The sequence below is a fragment of the Eleutherodactylus coqui genome, chromosome 8, assembly GCF_035609145.1.
Source record: "Eleutherodactylus coqui strain aEleCoq1 chromosome 8, aEleCoq1.hap1, whole genome shotgun sequence".
Classification (NCBI taxonomy): Eukaryota; Metazoa; Chordata; class Amphibia; order Anura; family Eleutherodactylidae; genus Eleutherodactylus; species Eleutherodactylus coqui.
Window position 1 is genome coordinate 133753127 of NC_089844.1, and position 21746 is coordinate 133774872.

Genomic DNA, 21746 nt, shown 5'->3' on the forward strand with positions numbered 1-21746 from the left:
GATATCTTAGTACCCATGAAAGGCGACTTCTGTAGGTGAAGACAAATTCTGCCGTCTAGTGTCCAGTCGTCCTTGCAATAGAATTACAAGTGGTTGTCATACTTTCTGTATAAAGGCATGGTAGGCCCTCAAAATCATTTTCTCTGGCAGGTCCAAGGAATCCCACTTGAATGCTGGTGTTTAGCATGGGATAATCTGACTGCAGCTTCTACTCAATCATTAGGCAGATTTACAATATACAGTAAAACTCTTCCATATCCGTCTTCAAGATGAGATCTGGTCTGTGAAGGGCAAATGGAGGGTTTGATTTTCGTGGTGTACCTGGAACAGCAGCGATAAAGCCACCGACCTGTCTGCAGTACAATCTTGTCTCAGACTAATGGAGATCTGTTCCATGGAAGAACTGACAGGATATCCCATGATATGCAAATAGACAATTGTCACAATTCATACCATAACTCCTAGCATTTTCCGTGAAAAGGTTATTCAAATCATAGCAAAATCAGCGAAATGTGCGGTGCTGTGTAATGAGTTATCTACGCCATCTGTAACTTGGTGAATAGGATGATTTGAGTGAAGGACAAGTGCAGAGATATAGTAATTTGGGAGGGATTTGATGATTTCATAAGATCATTTTGAGTCAATGGATGATGACACAACACTAAATTGTATGATCTGAGCAAAAAGCTGTGACCCAAGATGGCAGGGAGAAAATACAGAATCATTTTAGACACAGCAGGAAATGATGCAACATTGTATCCATGATTAGGGAAGCACAATGTTTCAGAGTAAGAAGCCAATGCAGCACTGAAGTGTTTTATCACAGAGAGCAGGAGAGAATAGTGATAGCGATGAATCTGATGGAAGAGACAGGAGAATGAGAGGGGGTGGGGAAGGAAAACCAATGGATGGAGAGGGGGTTGTCTGGAGCCTAGAGCTGCTTGTGGGATACACTGTTCCTGTTTTATCAATGGCTTTCCCTGCAGCATTATTAAACAGTAAGGGATCCTCTGACAATTGCCGTAATGTGACCCAGCCTGTGAAGCGATAGTCTTAGCTAAAAATGGCATGGAGATTTACATAGAGTCCCTTACTACAAAGGCACCTCTGCTCTTTTTACCAAAGATAGATTGTACTGCGAGAGAGGGTTAAAGATAATTGTAATATTACCGGGACCAATGAGGATAGTAGACTCTATATATAGAGTACTCACTTGTAAAGCCCTGCAGAAAATAGGTTATTATTGTTATTATATCTCACATCTCCTCAATCACTGTCATACAGCTGTTTTTCTTCCCAGTGGGACGGTAGTAGTGGATTACTGGAGATCTCTGCCAGTCATGACGTCTGCAGTAAATGCAGCTATTTATTTTCTAAAACGTTGTTTAATAATTTATTGACTGGTAAATACATAATATATAAAAAATGGCCTGAAGGTCCAAGGCGTTGTGCTGCTTCTCTATCTTGTACTTTGTAGATGAGGAGACAAAATGTTGTATGTGATGTAGTCATTGCAGTGATAATGATCACCAAGTAAAAAATTTGTCTACCTCATAATATCACTATTAGGCCTCATGCACATGGGCACATGCAAATTTGGTCTGTAAAAAATACACTGTTTTAGCTCCATGTGTTTGTGTGTTTTTGGTGTGTATGCATTTTTTTTTTTTACATCCATGTTGTATCCATATTCACCGTGTTTAAGGTCACTTTTTGTCCCACTGATCCTGGCAACATGCCTTAGGCCTCGTGCACACAGGCATATTGTCTGTTTGTATTGCATCAATATATTTTTACGTATATACGGTAATACGGTCAGCGTAGAACACCATTGGTTTGCATTAGTGGATTCAGACGTGTGTTTTATATACACGGGAAAAAAACGCCCATTATAGTCTGAAATCGTGTGAAACTGCATCAAATACACGTTTTTTATGCATGCTCCCAGAAGACATTAGGGAAAAAGTGACATTATTTGGGCTTTCCTATGGAGTTTTTTTGTTTGTTTCTTTTTTGCACGCATGAAAAATGCCTGCAAAAAACACTGATGCAGTACGGAAGTAAAAAAAACACACGTGCACCAAAAACACACCCAAAACGCACATACACAGTGAAAATGGTGTGTTTTTCCCAAACCAAAATTGAATACGCCACAGTGCATGAGGTTTGAGCCAACTTCAGGGTGACCAACTGGGCCAGGAGAATGAGACCAGTTGCTTTTCTCATATATGACTTACTCAAGGCATCTATAGGTGAACTGGCCTTCATGAAATCATACCAGTCATTAGTTGTGTCTTGTGGTGTGAGGCGGTTCGGCAGCAGAGAGAAGAAACAGAACCACATTGTATGCTTTAATAGTTATTTACCATAGAAAGTCAGACAGAGCTGGAATAATAGGCAGTCTCTTTCTTGGCAGCAACAGTATATGGAAAATGGCACTTGGTCTGCTAGACTCAAAAACGTCTCTGCTAGTCATGTTCCCAATGCATTACACATCAGGTGGAATTTGGTGGTGTTTGTTGTAACAGATGATATCACCAGAAATCAGGTGGCTACTGCAGCCTCTGATTGTCACCGCTAGTTTTCCTGGCATCTGTGCCCACATCCTGGATGCCATGATGTCAGGAGTGCAGAGCGGTGGTGTTGCAGCCTCGGATTGGCTGCGGCATTCACCTGACTTCTAGTGACATCATCTGTCCCAACAAATGCTGGGACCACACCGAGGCTGCAGCACTGCATTGAATTAAATGACAAATAATAATTTGTTAGCTTATCATTCATCATTTAGTTGCACGTATAAAAACTGAACGACGATCGGCCAGTGTAATCCGGCAGTCGTTCGTCTATGAACAACTGCCTGTTCATTGTGAATGGAGGCAGGCGAGACAGAGATCCACTCCATTCACTGAGCAATCATCGTTCCTATGTAAAAACACAGACACGATTATCGCTGATACGACTGTCGGGCACTTCTGCACCCGATAAGTCGTCCCATGTAAAAGAACCCTAATTTGGACTGGTAAGAAATGAATGATACTTTACAACAATATCAAATGTCTACAGTGAGATAACAATTGGGTATGACCAAATCTTTGTTTGGGGTAGTTAATCTTGACAGATTTTATCATTTATTTTGATAGGCCTCATGCATTCTTGGCATTCTTGTACATTGAACTCATTGGTTATAGATCAGCAGATAGATAAAAATAATTTGCATTCTTAAATGAGTGTCCTCATCTTGGCCAAACGTGGCTGAGATGGAAGCACCACTGTTTATGAGGTGGCCCGGAGGGTGGGATGACATAAAAAACAGGCAAGCTTGGCTACGCTACAGTGTTTCCATAACTCTCATAGAAGCCAATAAGAGTCATGGAAACAGTGTAGCACAATGAGCTATGCTGTATCTGTAGCTTCTGAGTTATGGAAACAGTGTAGTTCGCTGTGCAACTTGCATTGACTTCTATCAGAGTTATGGAAACAGTGTAGCTCAGGGTACTGAGCTTTTTCTGTCTTCCTGATTACCTCTGGCTACTGTATTCAGGGTGCTTGAGAGTGTTGTGGGCTGCAATTTTAGTGTGTTTTTTTTTTTTAAAAGAAAATAGTACAAAAAGACTATGCCTGAAGAAAAACTTATACATGCAGCACAGCTGAAAGGATATTGGATCATAACGTGCTTGTTGACAATTCATATATAAAAACTTTTCTGCTTTCTTGATAGTCGATATGCATTTATGGGATTTAAAGGGCAATTATGATATGCTTAGTTCTACATTTCTTTTCACTTTTCTTTTTGTATGTGTTAAGGCATTTGACACTTTACTTACTATTAAAACCCTACACTAAATGAGTTCTTCAGTTTTATTTAAATTATAGGTTATGGGCTTTTGTAATATATTTTATGTCTTTGTTGCTCATCATTTTCATGATCCCGGCTTGTTTTCAGTAAATAAGGACATTCTTATTTACATCCAGATGCCGAAAAGAGACAGATCTGATACTTTTTTTTCCAGAAAGTAAAAACACAAAACAGAAACTTATAGTTCAAAAAGTATTTTATTAAAAAGCTACATGTTCAATGATGAGCAAGTAAATCTGAAAGTAGGATTTATATTGTTAATACAACAATACTTTGCACTTGTATATCACTTTATGAGTAGCCTTCAAATTTTCATTCTATAAGACCAGACGAAGAGTCCCCCACCACAAACAGGTGGCACAGGACTCAAACTTTGTGAAAAATAAGATTGAGAAAAAAGAGAAGTAAGAAAGTAGAGAGGTTGGGGGACGGGGGTCAGGGAAAAGAAGGAGAGGAGAAGTGAAAATAATTCCGGCGTGCATGACAGTAGGGAAAACCCAGTAATGGATCAATTTATATCGTATTGATTCGGCAAGATTGTATAGTTATGGAAGTACAACGCCATTACTAAATCAAGTGTTTAATTGTGGGGAAAAGCGAAATAGAATCTAAGAGACCCAGGTAGAATAAAAGCGGGAGTATTTGTTATCATGATTAGCACAAAGTTCTTTCATATTCATTATATTGTCTATGGTCTCCAGCCACATCCATCTTGTGGGAGGAGATGGAGATTTCCAAAGTTTAGGAATAATCTGATGCATAGCTAAGAAGAAAAATCTAAGTAGAACTTTTTGGAAAAACGCACCCTGGATCATGGATAAGAGAGCCATTTCTGGGAAAAAAGAGACTGTCATTTTCCTTAGTGAATTAAATAAGATATTTAGTTCCCTCCAAAAAGGTGGAAACTAAGGGACATGACCACCAAATATGGAGAAAAGTGTCACTATCCATTGAGAATCTCCAGTATTTATGCGAGGCCTGAGAATGCATTCTGGCAAGTCGTAAAGGTGTTATGTACCATACAGACAGAACCTTATAGTTAAGTTCTTAAAATTAACAAAAGATTGAGAGTTTATGTGTTAAGGTAAAAGACCTAGCCCAGGACTTCTCCATGAAGGATCATTCCAGTTCCCTCTCCAAACTGCTTTTAAATGACAATATGTTGTCCTGTATCTCCTCTGCCAGCTAGATATAATACATCAAGAAGACTCTGGCTGTTGGGTTTGTATGTGACATACATAGCTTTTTGAATTGAAATACGGGTACTAATAATTTTGAAGTGGGACTGAGTGAGCATATGTAGTTACAGATTTGCAGGTATTGAACCCCCTCCCCAATAGCACTTGTAACAGATGCATGCCGGTGCTAGAAATCAAATCTGCTATACGTGGCAAGGAGTTTTGCTTTAAGGAGCAAGACTTAGGTTTAGATACAGCTTTAAAGACAGTAAGTCAATATGGAAGATTTAACAGTAATAGTTTATCCAAATTAAGTGATAATCGAGCATAGTGATGAATAATTGTCCTTCTTTTGTAAATTATTATATTTATATACAAAGGATAATATCTATATACAAAGATAAAGGTTGCAGCTTACATCACAAACTATAACTATTGCAAATTACATAATATCATTATCTATATATAAAGATTACAACTTACATCGCATCACTGGAAAGGTAGCAACATCTGCCTTGACAAAGAACCTTCTCCAGGAATTTACCTTGTATCACTGGGAGGTAGCATCATCTGACTTGTATATTAGCAGCTGGAGAAGCCAATTTTCAATCGGCGCCAAGACAGAGAAATTCTTCAGCACACCGGACAAGTAGAGAGTTCTCTTACTTGTCTGAATGGCTTCTGTCTTGGTTCCAGAAAATAAAACTTTTATACTATCTTAAAGCAAAAAATGTCTACATATCGATTTCCAAGTCTTCGTGACAGAATGACATCAGTTTCTGTCATGAGAGAGAAAAACAAACCTATTGTATGCAATCTTTATCTATATTACACAACTGATCCTCCTCCCAGACGATAACATAACTTTTTTGTGTGCTAATTTACTCTTAAGACATACACATCTTCATTTTATTAAATAGCTTAAACATAGATTTTAGCTCTCTCCAGGACAGAAAAATAACTCTCTGGTTCATGTATGTCTGAGAGAAGCAAAATAAGATTCTAAATAATCACAGAATCAGCATATTCCTAACATAAGGGAGTTTCCAACCTATCCAGCAGAGAAGATCCACCAAACAAGGTCGAGAGACCATGGTTACCTACAAGGGGGTTCAGGGGGCCTGGCCTCAAAATCAGTCTCAGATGTGTTGCAAAACCATCCCATATGTCAAGAAGCCGACCAAGGAAAAGTGAGATTTCAAGGCCTCTTCAGCTAACGCCTCGAGGGACCCAGAAGACACTGTGGGCCTGGTAGGGGGTTTAAAACAGAAACTTAAAGAGGTTGCCTACATCTAAAACTATTGATCTATCCTCAGGATTGGTCATCAATAGTTGATTGGCTCTGGTCTGCCGCTCAGCCCCCCCCCCCCCCCCCCCTGTTGTGACTCAGCATGTCATCTGGGCTGCTTGCAGTACCGACGGAGCCCAAAGCTGACATCACAGTACAAATTGCAGCAGCCTTGGTTGGTATTACATTGAATTAATTTGTAACAGTGCAGGCACTATCAGTTCAAGTTCACCGGTCTACACTACAATCTTTCATTGTGCAACCTGTGTCACAACCACAGTCACCATTTAGTCCTAATCTAAAGGGTCTGATTGCCTGAACTGCGAGATTGCTGCTATATCGTTCAATATATATTTTATTGAAATATCAGTGAGGTATACAGTCAATCATATTTGCATTAAAACATCTCTTCAGTCAACAAAAAAAGGGAGAAATATTAGAAGTAAACTAACACCGGCACAATACAGTATCGTCGAATATCCAACAATACCTGTGTTCTCTCCTTTAAGTAATTATCTAGTTTCTTCCTTTGGTGAACCCAAGTCGGATGTGTGTGCCAGCTGTCTTAACATTTATTAACATAATGTATCCAGTTCTGACATCAACCTTACTAGTAGAAAAAAAAGAGAAAGATAAGAAGGGGACAATAGTGGGTGAGAGAAGAAGGTGGATATAGAGGGAGTATCGGGGAGGTAGGGGCAGGGGCCACCTGCAGCCCTATAAGGGCCAGGGTGGACAGGGGCATGACCGGCCTGCGGCGGCCTTCCAGGTGCGAATGTCATCTGTCTTGTTAACTTGTAGTAGCTTTGTTTAAGGTTAAAACACACCGTTCGTTACCCATGTGTTGAGATTGGAGGATGAGCGAAAGCTTATCCAAGTCACCCACATGACATAGTGTGCAGAGTATTTAGAGTCGTCCCTTGCCCTCAGTTCTTCCATATGCATAATGTCATCCATGGCTTTTACCCACATCAGGCATGTAGGGGCTTCTGTGGTGTTCCACAGCTGTGGTATGTCCTGTCGTGCAGCTAGAAGGAAGAATCTGAGGACTCCCCTCTTGTTTGATTTTATAGAGCCTGGTAGGATGGAAAGAAGAGTGATCTCCGGGGAAAGGGATATTTTTCCCGCGGTGAGGGAATTGTATAGGGCATTTATCTCCTTCTATAGCAGGGAGACCCGGGGGCAGGCCCACCATATGTGGATCATCGACCCTAGACTATCCAGACATCTCCAACAGTTACCACTGGTGTTGGGATACATTTTAGCTAAACGTGCCGGGGTGCGGTACCACCTAGATAAAATTTTATAATTTAGCTCCTGGTGTCTACCAGAGATCGACATTTTATGGGTCATGGTTAGCGATTTGACCCAGTCGCTCTCCTCCAGGTGTCGTCCCAGATCCCTTTCCCAACCTTTTTGGAATCTCGTCTCAGCGTCTCGCGCGTCCCCGGTTATCAGCATATTGTAGACCACGGAGATCTCCCCTCTCCTCTCAGGAGACGCCGCACATAGCTCTTCGAAAGGTGTGGACTGATGCGTTATCTCTGAAGCCTGGCCCTGTGTTTGGATGAAATAGGGTTTAATTGCAGATGTTGGAACCACGCACCAGCTACCAGGGCTCCTTCCCCTATCATCTCTTCTATTGGTTTGATCCTGCCCTCCTTCATTACATCCCGGAGTCTAGGAACTGGAATCCCCAACCTGTCTAGAAGGGGTAAGTCCCGTGCACCCAGAGGGGAAGTCTGGGTTACCTATTAGTGGTGTCCAGGGGCCGGATATTGATATCAGTCCTGTTCTTACTGCGAAGCTGTCCCACTGCTTCAGTATTGTACCCAGGAATGGGGAGACTGTGATCCCCCTTCTCCCTAGACTCCCTTTCAGCCAGAACACTCCCTGGGCTTTAAATGGGGCTCGAGTTCCACCCAACGTTTTGAGGCTCTCTGTAGCATTATATCAAGCACACATTTACTTATTGCTGCTTTATGATATTTTGTGAGATCTGGGAGCCCCACTCCCCCCATTGTCTTCTTTTGTGTTAAGACTTTGTAGCTTAGCCTGGGTCTAGTACTGCTCCAAACAAACCTCGTCAGCGCTCTTCTCAGTCGCGTGAAGAAGCTTTTTGGGATCTGGATCGGCAGAGTCTGAAACAGGTAGAGGAACCTGGGGAGAGCGTTTATTTTGATCGTGTTGATCCTACCGAACCATGACAGGTTTAGAGATCGCCACCCCCCCCCCCCCCAGGTCCCTCTCCAGTGACGTGCAAAGGGCCCCGTGGTTGAGATTAAACGGATTGTCTAATTTGGAAGGGATATGGACTCCAAGGTATTTGATATGGTCCTCTTTCCATCTCAGCGGGAATCTGGATTTTAGCTTGGCGGCCTCTGAGGGAGGTATGGTTATATTTAGGATTTCAGACTTGTGGATATTTATTTTAAAGTTGCTAAACTGGCTATATTTTTTGAACTCCTGTAGTATGGTTGGTATACTGTTTGGGGGGTTAGTCAGGTATATAAAAGCAGATCGTCCGCAAATGATGCTATTTTGTGTTCAGAATGTGGGGTTTGAAAGCCACTTATGCTTGGGTTCTGTCTTATCGCGTTTGCAAGGGACTCCATGACTAACACGTAAAGGGTGGGTGATAGGGGGCAACCCTGTCTCGTGCCATTGCGGATATCTACCGGGGTTGAGAGCCTGCCGTTGATCCGAATTTGTGCCGTAGGTCTGTCGTATAGGGCCATGATCCAATTACGCAGCCTGGGCCCAAGGCCTATTTTTTGGAGTGTGGCCTCTAGGAAACCCCAATCCACCCTGTTGAATGCCTTTTCGGCATCGTCTGAGAGAAGGCATAGGGGCGTCCCTTCCTGTTGGGCTCTTCCAACCAGTGACAGGGTTCGTATGGTGTTATACCTTGCCTCACGGCCCGGTACAAACCCCACTTGATCTCCGTGTATCAGCCCTGGCACGAGGGGTTGTAGTCGCGTGGCAATTATTCTGGAGAAGATTTTCGTGTCCACGTTTAAGAGTGAGATAGGCCGATAGCTCCCACACTGGAGTGGGTCTTTGCCGGGTTTCGGGATCACTGTTATGGTTGTTTGCAGTGCTTGGGATGGGAACGGGGAGGACCTGGAGATCGCATTAAAGGATTGGCAGATTAGGGGGGCAAGTAGGTCCCCGTAAGATTTATAAAATCTAGGCGTGAAATGGTCAGGTCCTGGGCTTTTACCGATTTTGAGTTTCTTAATTCCCTCCAATATTTCCTGCTCCGTTATGTCAACCTCTAGCACCCCTGACTCCTCGCTGGAGATGGGACCCGGGGTGTATTCGTCCAAGTACGATGCCATTCCCGTATCTCCAGGTTTCCCGTGAGTCGTCCCGCCGTCACCTATATTGTAGACCATACAATCCTGCCAACTTGTGGGCGCTAGGTCTAGGAGGGTGTGCGAGATAAATAAATAGTCCAGCCTACTATAGCTGTTGTGTGCGGAAGAATAGTGGCTAAAGTCCTTGACCTCTTGGTGCAGAGTTCTCCAAAGATCAGTGAGTTTAAGGGTAGTCAACTGCCTCCGTAGTCTACATATAGCTGCCAGGGAGACGCCAGACTTACCTGATGACGAGTCAAGGCGCGGGTCCATGCACACGTTTAGGTCCCCTCCAAGGATAATCGCGGTTCCTGAGGCAAATCGTGTCAGTTCTCCCAACGCTCGGATCCCGAAGGCTGTTTGACCTAAGTTAGGGAAATAAACATTAGCTAATGTAAGCACTTTAGCTCCTAGATCTATTTTTAGGAAAAGGTACCTGCCCTCCGGGTCTACCTTGGATGCAAGGAGATTATAGGGGAGGTTTTTGTGCATGGCTATGGAGACTGCCTTTTTTTTTTTGTCGGGGTGGGTACTATGATACCACTGGGTATAGGATCTGTAGTTACACTTTGGAACATTGCCGCTTTTGAAATGGGTTTCTTGAAACATGGCTATTAGAATACGCTTTTTGTGCAAGTGAGCGAGGATCTGTCCCCTCTTGGAGGGGCAGTTTAGTCCTCTAACGTTATATGTGCAGAAAGATGTGTTCATCATGTTGGTAAATTTTTTGTTTTGGCCGCCGCCGGGGGGAGCGGGGGGTTGAGGGGAAGAGTAGGAAAGTAGACATAGTAGAATTAGAAGGGTGACAGAATTGTAAGAATCTGTCAGTCTAGGGGTAGTGTCCCAGACTCTCGGGAGTAGGTGTTCGTCTGGTGTGAGCCAGAGATTAGACGGCACTTAATGGCGTCTAGCCTACTGAGGGAAGTAGATAGAGACTCGATCGCGAGCTTCCCGCGTCGTCCACCAGGTAATCAAACTCAATAGAGAAGCCCCTATGGGGCTACTATGTAGAACCCGCAACTCTTTGCTAAAACAACAATTGAAACTGTAGACAGCCTTCTCGTGACTTGGACGGTCTCAGGAGCTTTCTTCCTCTCGCTTGGTATCGCTCTGATGTGGGTACAGGATAAAGTGAAAGCTTATAGATGGCCCGGACAAATGGGAGGTAGGGAGAGAGGGGGCGTAGGAGAGGAAAAGAGAATAGAAAAAAAGGGGGGGGAGGGAAAAAAAGGAAGGGGGGGGGGAGGTTATGGGGGGGTGAGGGACATGATGGGGGGTATGAGCGATTTGTTCGTCCGTTGGTATTTTCAAGTGTGGTCCAAGTCGAACAGGGCATCTCCTGAGTCTATCGTATTAAAGTCTCTGTGATATGCATCCATATTGTCCTCAGGTGGGGAGGGGGGGCTCCAGGGTGACCCCTAACCCATCTCTTTTCTGGTTGGGCCTCGTGCCAGGTCTCCCTAGGTGCTGTGACTGGCAGTGATGGTAGTGTAGGCCAGTCCGGTATCGACACCATTGGGGAGTTCCAGAGTCCCCAGGAATTTTGGCAGGTCTGCTGGGCTTTTAAATGTTGCTGTTTTGCCATTCTTGGAAGCTGCCAGTTGGAACGGGTAGCCCCATCTGTATAGTAGGTTACGTTCTCGTAAAGCATAGAGGAGCGGTCTCACCGCCCTTCGGAGTTGTAAAGTACGCCGGGCCAGGTCCGGGAATATTGTTATAGGAGTTCCATTGTGACTAAGGGCTGGGTTGTTATCTCGGGCTTCTTTCATGATTGCCTCTTTGTCCTTATAAAAATGGATCCGGCATATCACGTCTCGAGGTTTTCCTGGGTCTTCTGGCCTGGGCCCCAAGCTTCTGTGAATGCGGTCTATCTCTACCGGTTTAGAGCGATCACGTTGCAGGAGAGAGCTGAACATGCTGGGCTTGCATGCCCAGTTTTCCAGTTGCGGAGGTGTCACTTCCTCAGACAGGCCTCGTAGACGGATGTTGTTGCGTCGGTGCCTGTTTTCCAGGTCGTCTAGGTGTGATAGGATGTCTGCCATCTGCAGGGTCTGGGCATTGATGACTTGGCTGTGAGCATCCAGCAATGTGAAGACTTCTTCCTGAGATTCTTCCACTGTTTGCAGCCTATGGCCTACATGCTTCAGCTCTTGCTGTAATAGGGATAGGGCTTGCTTGTGAGAGTTCCCTAGCCTGTGAAAATCGCTTTTTGTGGGTAGTGATCTTAGATGCTCCCTCCAGTCCCATGCGTCTTCCTGTGACGGGTCATCTGGGGGGTCATGGTCAGGTGAAGAATTATGGCGGTGGTTCTCTTTCTGACCCCCAACCATGGTAGTAGCTGCTAGTTTCTGTTGGGCCCTGGTCCAAATCGTAGAGGGTCCTCTGTTTTTGTGGCATGGAGGTTGCGTTGTGCTTAGCGACCTGGCCCCTTTTTAACGTTGTGTTGTGGCTCCTGTCTTGGTAGCTACTGTCTTCAGCTATATTTGCTATGGTTGAGGGCTGAGCGGGTATAGTCCTTTGCCTGCTAGGACCTGGGCTCTCCATGGGTCTTCTCTCATGACCCTGTGTGTGGTGATTAGTTATATCACCGCCTTCTTCATGTAAGGGTATCTGGGGTGCAGGGGCTCTGTCACTTTCAGCACTTGTGCTTCTCCTATATACTGAGCCACTGCCTGGGCTGGAGGACACTTCGCTCTCCTCTCTGATCTCCCCACCTCCCGGGGACCCTGCTGACTGGTGTGAGTTCACCTTATCTGCCGGCGCTGGTGTTCTGCTGGACGCCGCTTCTTCTCCTTCTTCCTCCGCTGAGCTGGAGTGTCAGCGATCCCCGGCGTGGCTTGCTGTACTAAGCGCCTGCTTGCCGCTGACTGGAGGTGAGGGGGAGCTGCACATGCGTCCGGCGCCATTTTAGGTCCAGTGTCTGCCGCGCTGGAAGTCCAGAGGAAACACTAAATGCCTGCCGGGCCGGCTTCTGGAGGTGCCGCCGGCCGGCTGGAGGTTCTCCTGCGTCCCATAGCTGTGGAGGTAGGATTCTTGGGCTGCTGTGCGTTCATTTCTGCGGTGTTTTCTGGTGGATTCGGCGGGAGCTCAAGGCAGAGGGTGCTCACATCGCCATCTCCAAGCCCTCGAGATTGCTGCTATAAGATATCCATTAAAGACTGTAAGAGTATACAGATTTTTGGATCTATTAGGCTAGGTTCACATCTCCGTTTGGAGCCTCCAGCGCAGATCTGACACGAAATCCTAGACGATATAGCGGAGTGTGCTTTTTTATTTCAAATTTTTCCCTGCATACTAGAAGCTGAATGGATCCCATTCTAGTCAATGAGATCCATTTAGTGCTAGTCGGGTCCGACATATGCTGGATCCGGTACTTCAGGGTTTTTTTTGTTGTTCACCACCGAGGATGGAGCTGAACAATGGAAACCAATGACAACAGTGTGAACATAGACTTACATATATTTGACATCGTAGCTACAGGTTTATCAGTTAAATTATATCTTTTTTTTCTTTGTCCAAACCAATTAAGAGTTCATGGAAGAATTAAATAATTTAGAGGCTGGCTATGGGCACTACTACAAGCACATCACCAACACAATTTAGAGATAGTTGCCGGGCTGCACTTGGACTCACAAGTTCAGCCCGGCAATTAGCTCTAACTCATGAGTGCTTGCAGCAACCAGCTAGTGCTCATGAATTAGTGCCCTGTAGTTTTCTGTGTTAGATCATTCCTTCTATTTGTATAGATGGAACTATTTCTGGTCAAGACTGATGTTTAGTAATAAACGCTGTCCATTTATTAAATAATTTTTCTTTGTGTGCTTTTCCACATCCATTTTTTCTAGACCCAACATCTTTTGTAATTGTACTATCTCTTTGGAGACCATGGGCAAATTGGGCAATCGCCAATGAAGTAAAATGTATTTCGGGGCTACTAAAAGTATCACATGTCATAATAGAGAAACTTTTTTGTGCTCGGACACTGTCAGGTCAGAATAAAAAACAGTGACAAATCAGGGTGGGCGGTTCCATGTCCAGGGTAAATTTTTATAAGGGAAAGGATGTTACATGTCACTTTAGCCTCAAAATCCCTGATACATATTAATTGCTATCAGACCACACGGTGACTTTAGACATGGCACTGATTCACAGATGACTACAAAGTCTACAGTTGCACAGAAATCATGCAGTAGAGACAGTCGGACTCTACAGACTCTCTGGACTCTGCCATTCTTATTGCTGCATGCATGACACCCAATGCTCCAGTCCCGATGATCACCAGTTGTGGAATAGCTGTAGGGGCTGATTGGTTTTAGCAGACACAGATCAGCTTTGCAGTGCGTAACATTAAACTGCATTTACCCTGTAACGGGGGCTAATATCTCAGCCCCAGTTACAGGGGAAATCAGCCAGAAAAAAAAAATGTAATGTATAAAATGCATCTTATGGCCAGGCTCAGACGAGCATGTGGTAAAATGTTGGGTGTATAATGCAGTGTTTTACTGGTGTCTGAGCCAGCCTATCGCCGCGTATGACAGCAATTTTTGACTGCACATGACAGCGTATCTCACGCACTCTGTCATGTGCAGTCTTCCTAGCTTCTTTTTTTAAATTTCACTCTCTACCGCTTACTGACCTTGTGTATAAATTAATAATAAACTAATAAGTAATTGCATATGTACAGCATTTATTATGCGCCCATAGAAAACAATAGTGCCTATCGCACGTGATATGCAGTAAAATGGAACATGCTGCGTTCTTATTAGCGGGCATATTATAAGCAATGTATATACGCAAGTGTGAACAGATTAATGAACATCAATGTACTTTCATTGACTCCACCACGTATTATGCGTACGTAATACGCTATTAAATAACGCTCATGTGAGCCTGCCGTATGGGGGAAACAATGGGTATAATAATTACATAGCAAAGGACAAATACATTTAAAAGTTAGAAAAGCACAAACTTTGTGCCATTAAATTATGGCTTTCAAACCAAAAAAGTGAATTTGTACCTGGTCATTTATCAAGAGAAAACTAGTTAAAGAGGTTGTCAAACTGTGGAATATAAAAAAATGGCTGGAAATGTTTAAAAACAATAAAAGAAGCACTACTCACCTGTTCCCTCAGAGATCCAACACTATAGCTTCTGCGGTCCTCCTGGTCTTTGTTTGCGAATGGCTACCACCTGACTGCTGCATTATGGCCTGCAGCACCTGATGCCAGGAGAATGGCACGTGACTGCTGTGACTTCTGGTTGTTCGCAGTGGTCAGGTGGTATCCATTTATAAACAAAGGCTGGGGAACCGCGGGAGATGTAGTACTGGATCACTAGCGGAACAAACAGGCGAGTATGGCTGGTTTTATTGTTTTAACTCATTTGCAGCTATTAAAAAAAAAAGCATTCCACAGTTGGTCAACCTCTTTAACCCCTTCATGATGCGGACCCTTTTTTTTTCATTTTCGTTTATTCCTCCCCCCTTTAAAAAAATCGTTACTCCTTTATTTATCCATTGACATCACTGTAGGAAGGCTTGTTTTTGCGGGATGAGTTGTAGTTTTCAGTGGTGCTATTTAAAGTACCATATGATGTACTGAGAAACTTTTAAAAAATTCTAAGTGGAGTAAAATGAAAAAGAAACGACATTCTGCCATCTTTCAGTGCGTCTTGTTTCTACGGCGCACAAACTGCAACAAAAACGACATGATAACTTTATTCAATGGGTCAGTACGATTACTACGATACCAAATATTTCTTTTTTGGACGACGTTCACCGTGCGGGGTAAATAATGTGCTATTTTGATAGATCAGATTTTTACAGATTTTATGATTTAGATTTTTTAATTACAGATATGGCAAAAAGGGGGTGATTTAAACTTTGATTCCTTTTTTTTTTACTATAAATAAAACTTTTATTGATCTTTTTTTTACTTTACTTTTAAATCCCTCCGGGGGACTATACCATGCGATGCTTTGATCACTCTTGCAGTATGATGGCTTGATAGGCAGTCACCTAAGGCAGCCCTGGGGCCTTTCAGAAGGCCTCCAGCTGCCATGACACCTGCACGGCTCCCCCAATATCACCACGAGGGGGGGGGCATACGGGACCCCCGAACACCATTCTGGAAATTTAAATTCAGAACTGACAGCGGCATTTAAAGGGTTAATAGCCCCGAACGGCTGATTGCGGCTATTGCCCGTGGGTGTCAGCTGTAATAAACAGCTGACGCCCACGCTGTATGAAGACAGGTCGCCCTGCGACCTGTCTTTATACATACCCCCGACGCTCCAGGACGAAAATATACGTCCTGGAGCGGCAAGGGGTTAAAGGGAACCGGTCAACAGGTATGGGCACCATAAACTAAGTTATGGTGCTCATATCGCAGGTTCCCTGGAATGTGGGGAGGTGTTTCTTATACTTATGCAGCACCCCATTCCAGCGCTGTCACCCCCCAAAAGTCAGTGGTCCTGCTGCACAGACCGTTGTTTCTTATATTTAGGGACTATAGAGTGATGGGGTCTTGAATATTGGATTGGCACCACATAGACAATGTAGTGCCAATATTCAATAAGGGGTCGAAAAGTGAACCTGGAAATTTCAGGCCGGTAAGTCTTACTTCTATTGTGGGTAAAATGTTTGAAGGGCTTCTAAGCACGGGTTTATGTGGGGTGTCTTCTGTCAAACCAATCTGATCATCTATGAAGAGGTAAGTTCTAGGCTGGACCAGGCAGAGTCACTGGATCTTGTGTATCTGGACTTTTCCAAAGCATTTGACACTGTGCCGCATAAAAGGTTGGTATATAAAATGAGAATGCTTGCTCTGGGCGAGAATGTGTGTAAGTGGTTAACTGGTCAGTGATAGAAAGCAGAGGGTGGCTATTAATGGTATATACTCCGATTGGGTCACCGTTACTAGTCAGGTACCACAGGGGTCAGTATTGGGCCCTATTCTTTTTAACCCCTTAGTGACGGCCCCATAGTGTTTTTATGTCCTAGCAAAGTGGGCTTTAATCCTAGAGGATGTAAAAACATGCTTCCTCTGAGGATTAAAGCCCCGTGGGCTGTGGATGTGACAGTTCTATGCTGTCAGCTACTGGAGGTAGCTGACACCATGGAGCTGTCATCAGGAGCCGCGGGGAGCCTCCCCCAGTAATTCGATCAGCGCTATCCAGCTAATAGCGCCAATCGCATTAAAGCCAATAAAAAGTTAAATAAAGTTAAAGATTCTGCTGGCCTGATAGATCGGATCCATCAGAGCAGCTGAGATTACTCACCTGGGTCCTCCGTGCTGTCCCATGGTGATCTGGTTCTCCAGGACCTGACGCCAGCCTTCTGCGCGTGCCCGCCAAGCGTCATTACGTCAGACGCATGCACAGAAGGTCCTGAGCCCCGGGAAATTTGAAATCTGCTAACTCCCGGCTCCTGAAAGTAGCCGGGAGGCAGGAGATGTCACCGGGGACTGTGGTGAGCAGTTCCCGGGCTCATGATCGCCGTTATCCGTTGGATAACGGCGATCACAGAAAAGTCAAAAAATTTTTTTTTTAAAGTTTAAGTTTTAGCTGCCCTCATGGATCGGATCCATGGGGGCAGCTGAAAATACTCACCCCAGTCCTACGTGTTGTCCTGCGGAGATCAGGAGCCCTGAAATCCAACGGGTGTTCCCTCAATTATAGGCCCAACCATGTTTCCTATAAGTATATCAGGGCCACAATGAGTATGTTTCTGAACACGGACCAAACAGGGGTATTCATTTTAGAGTGAAAGTCTTCACCCTTATGTGTGCTGTACAAAAAAAATGTTTTTAAAATGCCACAATTGCCAAAAAAATGAAAATCGTATTTTTTTTCCTTCAGCTTTGCTTAGATTCATTTAAAAACTGTGGGTCAAAATACACAGTACACCCCTAGATGGCTTCGTTAAGGGGTCTATTTTTTAAATTGGGGTCATTTGTGGGGCTTCTTCGTTTTGGCCGCTCGAGGGCTCTACAAGTGGGCAATGGGGCCTAAATCACCTTCAAGGAAAATTTCTATTCTGAAAGCCACGGGCTGCTCCTTTCGGTTTGGGCCCCGTTGTGCATAGAAACATAATATTAGGGCCACAATTGGTATGTTTCAGAACACACGGGTATCCATTTTGGGGTGTAAGTCTTCATTCATATAACGCTGTACAAAAAAACCCCCTGTTTTTAAAATGACACAATTTGCAAGAAAACGAAAATCGTTATTTTCTCCTTCTGCTTTGCTTAGATTGATTCAAAAACTGTGGGGTCAAAATACGCAGAACACCCCTAGATGAATTCATTAAGGGATCTAGTTTTCAAAATGGAGTCATTTGTGGGGGCTCCTCTGTCATTTGGCATTGCCTTTTAATATAGTAACTTTCATATGTTCTATGTTGTGTCCGTGACTAGAAAAATGCTCAGCCACAGGTAATTCTGCCGTGTGGCGATGAGATCTCATCTTCGCGTTTAGTTTTTGTCCTGTTTCTCTAACATAAAGACCCCCACATGGACATTTACTGCATCAGGTACATAACATCAGCCATGGAACATGTGAATGTCCCAGGGATCTTATAGTCCTGCTGTATGTTGGGGATTTGTATCCGGTCTGCAGTCGGTACATGTGAGCAGATCTTACAGCTCCTTACATTACAGGGATAAGTTCCTTTTTGTGTGACGGAGGGTAATGCACTCCTGATTATAAAGTTCCTCAAATTTGGAGGTTGCTTGTAACACAGAAGCGGAAGGTCTGAAAATATGGTTTTCAGACGGTCATCCTTGTGTAGGGTATGATGGAGTTTGCTTGCAGTTTTCCTTAGTACCTCTAGCTGTGAATTGTCGGTCACTACTAGAGGTACACGACCATTTTCTTCCTTCTCTGTGTATTGGAGTAGTTGACTTGTGGCTATCCTGGTGGCTCTGGTGATTTGCTCATCAGCTGAGGTGGGATAGTAGCCTTGATTTAAAAATGTCCTTTTTTACATACTGTAAGGCCTCCTTCCCACGAACGGATTTCCGCCGCGTAATTCGCGGCGAAAATCCGCTGCGTTGCACGCAGCTATTAGGTTCTATTGAACCTAATAGCTCCATGCTCACGATGCGTAATTCCACCGCGGAATTACGCACCGCGATTTCTCCCGTCCTCACCCGCAGCATGCTCTATTTTCTGCGGGTGAGGACGGGCTGTACGCACTGACGGCTTCCATTGCAGTCAATGGAAGCCGTCCATTCACGCTATCTCCCGCTGGTTACAGCGGGAGATAGCGTGAAAAAACGCTTTCCCGCCCACCGCCGAGCGTCATATGACGCCAAATGACGCGGTCCGGCCGCATCACGTGACACGGCCGGCCGTGCACGTGACAAGGCTGGTGACGCGAGAGCGGTGGGCGGTGACGAGCGGTGACGCGGCGGTGGTGGGCGGGGAAGCGATTTCACGCTATCTCCCGCAGGTAAGTATAGGGGCTCTGGGGGGCGCCGTGACGGGCTTCACAGCGTAATATTACGCTGCGGAGCCCGTCACGCTCGTGGGAAGGAGGCCTAAGGCCGCCTGCACACGAGCGTTCCGGATTCCACTAGCGGATTTTCACGCGCGTGTGGTACCTAAATGTGCTTGCGGATAGGTGCAGATGCGTGAAAAATCACGCGCGGATATACGCGGATGTGTTGCGGAAAAAAACGCGCAGAAAAATCCGGAAGACACCCTTATTGTAAACCCAACCCCTAGAGAACTGCCCATTCCCTGGAAAACAGCTTAAAAACCAACACCCAGACTCCGTTTTGTCCCTCTTGCTTGTGCGAGCACCGTTAAATTATTCTGGCAACATGCTTTCACCCGGTGAGCAGATGTCTTTGTGGGCATTGTTGATCCATGTAACTTTTTTCGGACGTACTATAAAAATACTATATAAGTGTGGTAACGTAGTAATCGTACTGACCCATAGAATAAAAATATCGGGTCGTTTTTGTTGCACTTTGCGCGCTGCAGAAACAGGACGCACCGAAAGATGGTGGAAAGTCTTTTTTTTTCTCTCCGATTACAATTTTTAAAGGTTTTTCAGTAAATTATATGGTACAATAAATAGTGCCATTGCAAAATACAACTCGTCCCGCAAAAAAACAAGCCCTTATACAGCGACGTCGATGGATAAATAAAGGAACTACGATTTTTTAGGGAGTAGGGGGAAAAAAAGGAAAAAAGCAAAAAAGCTCCGTCACTAAGGGGTTAAAAGTGGGGATGGAAAAAAGCACAATAAAAACAAAAGTAAAACTGCTTGGCCACTAAGGGGTTAAAATGAAAAAAAAGTACATTTGACGCAATAGCGAATAATACTCACGCAAGTTCTTCTGTTCTACTTCTACTGCGTTCGTCCACGCATCCCCATAAACCTGTGCGGACAGTAGACGCCAGGATTGTTCCTTTCTGTTCTTGTCGAGGTATTCTGGGGAGTTACTGTCCCATAGGCTGGGGAAGTCCTGCATGATTGCCACAAGTTTCCCCATGTCGATCATTATGGCTTGTGGCAGGCTGGTGTCTGCTGGCTGCTCTCTGGTAGATGAGGGGACTGAAAGGACAGATCTGCAGTTGAAATGTGCCTGTGAAGCTCTGTGCTGTGTGTTGGGACGCCTCCTACCATGCCTACTTCCTGTAGTCATAGCAACCAGTGACTCCATCCGCAGCTGCACTGCGGATGTACTGCGTGAAAAAACGCACCCATTCACTTGTATTGGAGGCTTCACGCGCATGATCCGACCAAAATTAGAACAGGTCGCAGATTTTTTCACGCGCGTGAAAAAACGCGATACAAATCCGTCCGTCTGGGGACAACTGCGGATCCTCATAGGAGTATATTGGCTGCGGTCTGGGGCGGATTATGTGCCTAAAATCACGCGCTTGAAATTCTGCTCGTGTGCAGGCACCCTAAATGTTCATCTCTGTCTGCTGGGTTAGAGCAAATACAGTTGCATCTGATGGCCTGGCTGTAGACAATGGACTTATTGATATGTTTGGGACTGATATATGTAAGGTTATGCACATGGGCACAGGAAATACTTGTCACCATTATACATGAAATTCAAAAGCACTGAGAAACACTGACATGGAATTGGGGAGTTTAGTTAACTATAAACGTAACTCGAACAACCAGCTGCTGCCAAAGCAAATATGATCATGGGGTGCCTCAAAAGATCTTGGGGCACATGATGAGAACATTGTTCTCCCTGGTCAGACCACACATGGTATATATTGCGGACAGTTTTGGGCATCGGTACTCAGGAAGGACACATGAGAGCTTCAGCGGGTTTAAAGGCAACTAAAGTAATAAATGTACTACAATACCCAGAGAGATTTCTACCTGAGGATGTGGTGATGGTAAATTCAATAAAAGAGTTTTAGAGGGACCTGGATACCTTTCTTGCGTGTTACAATATTATATGTTTTAGTTGGTGATCCTGGTATTGCAGGTCATTCATTTCAAATCTGTGCCTTCCTGTGAAAGGCTTTTACAGGACTTTTAAGAATGTGTAGCTTAAAGGGGTTGTCCCGCGAAAGCAAGTGGGGGTATACACTTCTGTATGGCCATATTAATGCACTTTGTAATGTACATTGTGCATTAATTATGAGCCATACAGAAGTTATAAAAAGTTATTCACTTACCTGTTCCGTTGCTAGCGTCCTCGTCTCCATGGTGCCGTCTAATTTTCGGCGTCTAATCTCCAGATTAGACGCGCTTGCGCAGTCCAGGTCTTCTGCTTTTCTCAATGGGGCCGCTCGACCCGGAGAGCGGCTCCTGGTAGCTCCGCCCCGTCACGTGCCGATTCCAGCCAATCAGGAGGCTGGAATCGGCAATGGACCGCACAGAAGAGCTGCGGTCCACGGAGGGAGAAGATCCCGGCGGCCATCTTCAACCGGTAAGTAAGAAGTCACCGGAGCGCGGGGATTCAGGTAAGCGCTGTGCGGATTTTTTTTTTATCCCTGCATCGGGTTTGTCTCGCGCCGAACGGGGGGGCTGTTGAAAAAAAAAAAAACCTGTTTCGGCGCGGGACAACCCCTTTAAGGTGCATTTA

At 44.7% G+C, this 21746-nt stretch overlaps 1 protein-coding gene across 1 annotated transcript in view; it reads right to left on the reverse strand.

Annotated features, from left to right (window-relative positions):
* The window catches only part of ATP6V0C (ATPase H+ transporting V0 subunit c), a 44215-nt gene extending 24008 nt beyond the window's left edge, over window positions 1-20207 (reverse strand). The window contains exons 1-2 of the mRNA XM_066576438.1: window positions 20018-20207; window positions 9927-10046 (exon numbers count right to left, since the gene is read on the reverse strand). Of these exons, the coding sequence (XP_066432535.1) occupies window positions 9927-10046; window positions 20018-20192 (295 nt within the window). The 5' untranslated portion in view covers window positions 20193-20207. The remainder of the gene's footprint in view (window positions 1-9926; window positions 10047-20017) is intronic.
* Between the last annotated feature and the right edge of the window lie 1539 nt (window positions 20208-21746).